Raw genomic sequence first — 8,613 nt, 5'->3', positions numbered from 1 at the left:
TACAATATTGAAATTTTATGCTTTATATATCAAATATTTTTTAATATCATTAATCGCAAAATCTATTAGACAGATTAACATTAGCACTAACTTTTTGATAATATTACACAACAATAGAAAAATACCATAACATACATTATTATGATAATAATAAACTTTGTATTATTAAATCGATTGTAAATTCATTAGTATCAGTCTCAAGATTAACATTACCCTGAAAATGAAGTATAAAAAACAGATCAAAACTAAGATAAAAAAAATTTAATTTTATTTTAACTTCATACATTGATTTATGTCTTTCATATTTTTATCTGTAAAATTAAGTACAATTAAGTTCATAAACATGATTTTTAACTTTAAATGTGCGAGCGCGTAAATTTTAAGTAAAGTTAACTTTATAAAGTTACGGTTTATATCTTTAATGTATATATTTCACCTCCGAACCAATTAATGTACAAATTATGAAGCTTAAAAAGCTTCGTATTGTTGAACCTCCAATCCATTCAAAACAAAGTATATCTCATCCGTGCGAAGATGCAAACTATCACCAGAGACAAACTCATGCTTAATCCCATCCAATTCAATCAAACTACATCCAGCACTTTTCTTGATCCCCCATCTACTATCCCTCAATCTCCGAACATTCGTCAAATCCTCCCACCTCTCTGCATTCGCGTACATATGAGCCAAAACCGAGTACACCCCACCATCTCCTGGCTTGACCTCCATCACACGGTTGGCAGCATCCTCCCCCACCTCGAGATTCCCATGTATTTTACATCCTCCAAGCAATCCTCCCCAAACAAACACATCTCCACCCATTGGCATCGCCTGTATCAACTCCAGGGCTTCCTTGATTAACCCTGCACGTCCAAGCAAATCTGCCATGCATCCATAATGCTTCAATTCTCGTGGAACATTGTAAACACTCTCCATTTCCCGAAAGATCACCTTAGCCTCATTTATAAGCCCCGAGTGGCTGCAGCCCACAAGAACCCCTAAAATAGTCACTCCATCGGGTCTAATGCCATCTTTAACCATTCTTGAAAAGTGCTGAAGCAACACTTTGCCATTTCCATGCATAGCCAGCCCAAAAAGCATAGCATTCCATAAAGATACGTTCTTTACAAGACAGGAATCAAAGACGTCAATAGCAAACTCGATAAAACCACATTTTGCATACATGTCAACCAATCCAGTGCCCAGATACGAATCTAATCGAATCCCACCTCTCTCAATTTGATCATGTATTTTCTTCCCTTTTGTCAGCTCCCCGACCTGTGCACAAGCCGAAAGTACTGAAACCAGAGTTACATTGTCATAATTGACCCTCAAATCAACCATTTTATCAAACAAATCTATTGCCTCTACACAATAACCTAATTTTGCGTACCCCGCCAGAAGGGTTCCCCAAGAAACCGAGTCTCTATCAGGCATTTGATCGAACACCATCCTCGCCTTCTCAATCTCACCCGCCTTTAGAAACCCATTAATCATCACATTATAAGTCACCACATCTCTAAACATACTCTCCTCAAACACCTTATGGGCACGACCAACATCACCAAATCTAAGGTAAGTACAAGCCAACGAATTACAAACAAAAAGATCAGCAAAGAACCCAAATTTCAGCAACTCTGAATGAAGGGTCTCACCAAGTAGAATCATCACCCTCCCGAACAACCCGCAAGCTTTAAGAACAAAAGGGAAGGTGTGAAAATCAGGTGAGACCGATTCTCGGCGCATTTTTTTGAAAAAAAACAAAGCATTAACAGAAGAGGAGGACAAGAAAGTACACGACCTGATGATGCAATTATAGTTAAAAGTTGATGGATAGGGAATAAGATCGAAAACCCTGGCGGCGTATCCATTATTAGAGTATGAAATTTTCATGGTTTGCGATTGGGTTGGTAAGAACGTAAGAAGTCTAAGAATTTTAGTGAGAAGAGGAACCGGGTGCAGGGAGAAAAGCCCTCTGGTAATTGCCTGTGCATGAACTTGATGAATTTGGACAATGGTTTTGCAGTGATTTGGTAAGGTATTTGTGAGATTCGTTGTTTGTATGCATTTTATTGGCATTGGTGTTTTTGGGATTCAGTTTTGGAAGTGTGTTATGATCACTAGTTCAAGTTTTGAAGAAGATTTTTTTTACAAAATATAAATATAGAAATAGTTTTTATAGTACAAGTCAAACCATATAGAAAATCGTTTCGTAGAAAAATACTGATAGGTGATAGGTAAGATTTGTTGGTGCATCGAATTTTCGCACCTAAGACGTAGCACAAGTTTAAAATTTTTCGTCTCAACATTCAAGACGTTGTTTGAGCGTCGTGAGTTTAACAATCATTCATATGACTATTCGAATCATGCTTTTGAGTATAGAAGGCTAGATTTCAAACTATTTGAGATTTTAAGCGGATGTATCCCTTCTTATATATCCCTATGAACGGCTTTTCAAATTTGATAGTCTAATTAAATCCACGATCAGAAGCTGTCCTCTTCGATTGAATTGCACTAGAAATCGCAAGCGATTTGTATGTTGAGACTATGATCTCCAAATTTCCAAAGCGAAGGTAGGTGAGGGCCGAAAATTTTTCACAAAAATATGTGAGGGCCGAAACATGATGGCAAAGAGGAGAGTGTTTTTTCAATTTTTGTATGCAAAGTTGTCTGAGAAAATTAAGATGTAGTGTATATATAGAGTGAGTGTAACGTACCGTAATTTTAAACTACTTGAAATTTGCGGAAAAATAAAAATTTTCTTAAACATAAAATAACTTTAAATTTTCGTTCATAAATCAATATTTCATCCCAAACATATTTGCGTTAAAAGAGATCGCCAATAAAATTTGCTAAAGAAATAAATACTTGTTTAAACATTGTAAAAAAAACGTGAAATCAGAGTATTTTGAACTTTTCATAAGAACTTAAAATATGGCGGTCCTCGGGTTTAGTCTCCCGCCCAGTCCAAGCCAACTCACTTGTCCTCACCTGTCTTCTCTTCAAACTCATCCTCACCTGCATCGATCAAGTCTAGTGAGTCTAAAGTCTCAACATGCATACACTGGAAGTAATGAGTACTACGTAATAAGATCACATGCAACTTTAAAATAGAACGTACATACTGGAATTTGAACTTACCTAAATAAGATTGAGCACACGTACATACATACATAGACGTGCCATCAACATAAAACTTTTCTTAAACATGCTTATACCGTAAATACTTGAACAAACATAAACTTCATCAATTTGCGTAGAGGCATGTTTCAAAGCAAGTGACTCACACATAAATACGCCTGATCAGACTAAACCACGGTACTGGGCTGACAGGGAATATCCATTGCCACATACATGAGATCCCCGTTCATAATTTAACGGGTGGATTGGTCCCTGGTCATACTTTACTACTTTTCAATCCTGATCTAAACACATTCATAATTTAACGGGGTGGATTGGTCCCTGGTCATACTTTACCGCTTTCAAATCCCATACATATATTGGTCACAAGACATTTAGCATACCTCAAAAACTTAAAAGTATTTTCTATGCACGTCGAACATACTTACTTGGTGTTGAGGAATTCGTTGGATCTCGCTTGGGGCCACCGCTGCACATACTACCATGAGTTTCAACACTTAACTTGCATAACTTAGACGTTGGTATTCGTACTCACCACCGAAGCAAATAAATAGCTTATGACATTCTAAATTACTCGTGACTTGACCTCGCTTAATCATCGTACTAAACCATGACATAGACCCCAAAACAAATCTCAAAGGGAAGCCTAAACTATTTCCAAACAGGAGGTACACGGAACCCGTGCCTAGGTCCGGCTCTGGGTCCGTGTAGGTTTTAGAAAGACACACCGAAATGAAAGAAGGACAGGGACCCCATGCTAGGGCCCATCCAGGGGTCCGTGTAGGCACTGAAAAATGGCACTTCGGAAGAAAAAGGGCATGGACCCCGTGCCAGGGTCCGTGTAGGGGTCTGGCTAGCCTCGGGTGAAAACGAACCTGAGGAAATTTTTTTATATTGTGCTTATTTCTCTCAACTCAATTGAATGGACTAAGAATCGATACGTCGAGACCCATCCTAGGACGCTACGGTATTGACTCCCACCCGTACCAACAACCCAACCGACCCCAATATCGAATGCAACAACAAAACGACACAAAATTCGAGATTCGACACCTTTAATCTTCCTAAAGTTTCTATTACTTCCCAAGCCATCCCCTACTCGAATGAAACTTCAAATAGTATCTAAACACATCCCACTTCATGTCTAAACGCAGTATTGATGGCCTACCGATGCCCAACAAAGCCTGCAACTCAAATACTTCAAGAACACATCAATAACATATTTTTCGGAAAAACGTAGTTTGAGCAGTCCCACCAAAACTTTGATAACTCACTCATTTCTTATCCAAATATTTTGAATTTACAGTCAAATCGAAAGTATCAAAAAATTCTATGTTTTATATGTTGAAAGTTTTTCAGAAAAGTGACCAAAAAATCGCAGTATTTAAAAGAACAGTAAATTTTGAGTTTTAGATCTAAAAACGTTTCAAAAATCGATCCAACAATTTTTTGCTCAAACTTTGCACATCATCACACATGGATTTTTACGCACAATAAACAACACAACGTATAATATGACGAGATCGATGTAGAAAAAATAGAATATACATGCCTTTAAATCTTTAACGTTACCGAACGACTACACCGAAGCGGGAAGGATGCGAGAGATGATCCGGGACGAACGTGGCACGATTTTCTTACAACGAAAGTGACGAAAACTTGCTGGAAATTCAGAGGAAGGGGACGGCTGCTCTCTAGACCAAGAACCCTAGGTTTTCTCTTTCCAAATATAAAAATCTGAATAAAGAAGTGTGTGTGTGTGTGTTAGCCGATTTTTAGTGTGTGTAAAAGTGTGTGTGCGTGTGATTAATGTTAATTAGGAGAAAAATTTGCTTAATTAATAATTAACCACTAATTAGATGGTAATCAAACACTAACCTTTCTTTAAATTTAAATAAAGTCTGTTAATTTAAAATAAAATGTAGAAGTGACAAATCTTTTAAAAGTTTTAAAATCATAAAATCACCTAATAATTAAATTAGGCTTTTAAAAATGGTAAAACTAAATAAATCTTTTAAAATGCCCCAATTCTCACTTAAAATGAATTACCACATTTTAAAATCGCAAAAAATCGTCGCCGGTCTCTTTTCCTCGATCCCGCATCGAGTGATCGCCTGAAACATGAAACTCGAGAAAATATTTTAACAGGCATCACAAAAACATTAAAATAATGCAATTCAATAAATCATGCATCAATAAAACTCATTTTAAATTTAAATAAATGATTTAACAATTAAATAAATGTATGGGTTTTACGTGTACTGATTTTGGGCTCTTCAGTTTCTCTTCCACTTATATAAATTTCTTCCTCGAAATTAAATATTACCAAACATTTCTGGGTAGCGGTTCCTCATATCCGCTTCTGTCTCCCAAGTGGCCTCTTCCACTGATTGATTCAACCACTGAACCTCGACCAACTTGGTCACCTTGTTCCAAAGTCTCCGCTCTTGTCTGTCTAGTATTTGGACCAGTCTTTCCTCATACGACAGATCTGGAGCAAGCTGCAACGGCTCAAGACTCAAAACGTGCGAAGGATTCGATAAGTACTTCCTCAGCATCGAGACGTGGAACACATTATGTACACCGGCTAGATTCGGCAGTAAGGCTACACGATAAGTTAGTGTTCCAACTCTGTCAAGAATCTCAAACGGTCCAATATACCTCGGACTAAGCTTGCCTCTCTTTCCAAATCTCATAACACCCTTCATGGGTGCTATCTTTACAAAAATGTGATAACCTACGGCAAACTCTAGATCCCTTCTACTCCTGCCAGCATAACTCTTTTGACGACTCTGGGTGGTTCTCATCTTGTCTCGGATCTTGACCACTACGTCTGCAGTCTGCTGAACAATCTCTGGACCAAGCTCTGACCTCTCACCGACTTCATCCCAATGAATCGGCGATTTGCACTTCCTTCCATACAATGCTTCGTATGGAGCCATACCAATAGATGATTAGAAGTTGTTGTTGTAGGTAAACTCCATTAGAGGTATCTTCGATTCCCAAGTCCCATTGAAATCGATCATACAGGCTCGTAATAGATGCTCCAAAATCAGAATCACTCGCTCAGACTAGCCATCTGTCTGCGGGTGAAAAGCTGTGCTGAATAGCAACTTCGTCCCCATGATTGCATGCAAACTCTTCCAAAAGGACGATGTGAATCTCGGGTCCCTGTCGGACACAATAGAAACTGGGATTCCGTGCAATCGGACTATCTCCCGGATATAGAGCTCCGCATACTGCGTCATGAAAAAAGTCGTCTTCACTGGCAAGAAATGTGCCAACTTAGTATATCGATCCACTATAACCCAAATGGCGTTGGATCCCCTGACTGACCTCGGCAATCCAACAACGAAGTCCATGGTGATATTCTCCAATTTTCACTCAGAGATAGGGAGTGGCTTAAGCATTCCTGTTGGCCTCTGATGCTCTGTCTTTACCTGCTGAAAAGTTAGACATTCAGACACAAATCGACGGATATTTCGCTTCATACCTGGCCACAATACAGAATTTGCAAATCTTTGTACATCTTGGTACCTCCTGGATGAATGGAATACGGAGATGCATGTTCCTCTGTCAGAATATCCTCTCTGATCGAATCAACATTAGGCATCCACATTCTACCTCTGTATCTCACAATGCCATCAGACACTGAGTAGAGTACACTGCCCTTGACCTCATCCTTCAGTCTCCATTTCTGTAACTGCTCATCTGAAGGCTGATCTGCACGGATTCGGTCTAGCAAGGAAGACTGGACTGTCATATTAGACAATTTAGGAGCCCTGTCCTTATGATAAACCTCAAACCCAAATCTTTGAATCTCTGACTTAAGAGATCTCTGCACTGACAATTGTGCTACGACTGCACCCTTTCGGCTCAAGGCATCTGCCACAACATTAGCTTTCCCTGGATGGTAGCTAATTTCACAATCGTAGTCTTTTACTAACTCTAACCACCGTCACTGTCTCATATTCAACTCTTTCTGCTTGAAGAAATACTTGAGACTCTTGTGATCAGTGAAAATCTGGCATCTCTCGTCGTACATGTAATGTCTCCATATCTTCAACGCAAAGACAACGACAGCTAACTCAAGATCATGAGTCGGGTAGTTCTTCTCATGCACTTTCAACTGTCTGGAGGCATAATGAAACGTACCGTACTTTTACTATTCAAAATTTGCGGAAAAATTAAAAATTTTCTTAAATAAACGTGAACATTCAAGTTCGATAAAAGAGTAATCTGTACGTCTCACAAGTTGTTGCAACAAAATGATTTGAAATTTAAAGTTTGACAGAAAGTAAAATAGAGCTTGACGAAAGTATTTTAACATTTTCATGAAACTAAAACTTGGCGGTCCTCGGGTCTAGCCTCCTACTTAGTCCAAGACTGCCCCTTGGTCACCACCTACAGCCTCCTCATAAACATCCTCACCTGCATCGATCAAATCTACTGAGTCTAAAGACTCAACACGTATAAATTGGGAATAACAAATAATACATAATAAAACCACATGCAGCTTAAAAATAGAACATACATACTTGAAACTTGAACTTGAAGTAAACTTGAACATTCATACATATCATAGACGTGCCATAACGTAAAAACTTTCATAAACATGCTTGCATACTTGCACATACATGAGCTTCATTTTTTTGGGTAGAGGCATGTTTCAAAGCAAGTGACCCATAACATAATCGCCTGATCAGACTAAACCACAGTACTGGGATGATAGGGGCGAACCCACTGGCACATACATGAGATTCCCAATCATGCTTTAACAGGTGGATTGGTCCCCGTTCATGCTTTAACGCTTTCCAAGCCTGATCTAAACCCGTTCATGCTTTAACGGGGTGGGTTGGTCCCCGTTCATGATCTAACACTTTCCAACCCCATACATACATTGGTCACAAGACATTAAGCATACCTCAAAAACTTGAAAATATTTTTCTTGAACGTCAACATACTTACTTGGCATTGAGGGATTCGTTGGACTTCGATTGGGGCCGCTGCTGCACATACTAACATGAATTTAAACTTAACTTGCATAACCTAGACGTAGGTAATCGTACTCACCCGAATCAATTAAATAGCTTAAGGCATTCTAAAACGCTCGGGACTTGACCTTATTCTAATCATCGTACTAACCCAAGACATGAAACCCCAAACATGAAGTACACGGACCCCGTGCCTGGGTCCGTGTATGGGTCCGTGTAGGTACGCAAAAGAAATACTCTGGAAGGAGAAGGGACACGGACCTCGTGCCCGGGTCCGGCTCCGGGTCCGTGTAGACTCGGTAAAATCTGTCGTGCAGGAGGGGGAAGGCACGGAACCCATGCCAAAGTCCGTGTGGGGGTCCGTGTAGGCTCGAAAAAATGGCACCAAGGAGAAAACGAAGGCACGGACCCCGTGCCAAGGTCCGTGTCCGGGTCCGTGTACCTGCGGGAAGTGCAAACTCACGAAATTTCAATACAT

General features: G+C 39.4%; 1 protein-coding gene across 2 annotated transcripts; it reads right to left on the bottom strand.

The window, feature by feature from the left end:
- Window positions 1-388: 388 nt before the first annotated feature.
- Window positions 389-2,121, bottom strand: LOC142549210 (pentatricopeptide repeat-containing protein At5g61800). 2 transcript variants are annotated; one of them, XM_075658040.1, is made up of 2 exons: window positions 1,802-2,017; window positions 389-1,691 (listed from the first exon to the last, which is right to left on the bottom strand). In XM_075658040.1, exons 1-2 carry the CDS (start codon window positions 1,869-1,871, stop codon window positions 469-471), a joined length of 1,293 nt encoding a protein of 430 aa, XP_075514155.1. In that variant the 5' UTR covers window positions 1,872-2,017; the 3' UTR covers window positions 389-468. The 2 variants fall into 2 exon arrangements, with proteins under 2 accessions (XP_075514155.1, XP_075514154.1); XM_075658039.1 differs by having other exon boundaries at window positions 389-2,121.
- Between the last annotated feature and the right edge of the window lie 6,492 nt (window positions 2,122-8,613).

Source organism: Primulina tabacum, chromosome 6 (assembly GCF_025594145.1).
Source record: "Primulina tabacum isolate GXHZ01 chromosome 6, ASM2559414v2, whole genome shotgun sequence".
NCBI lineage: Eukaryota > Viridiplantae > Streptophyta > Magnoliopsida > Lamiales > Gesneriaceae > Primulina > Primulina tabacum.
Note: the sequence above shows the minus strand (reverse complement) of the source record. Positions and strands in the feature narration are given on the sequence as shown.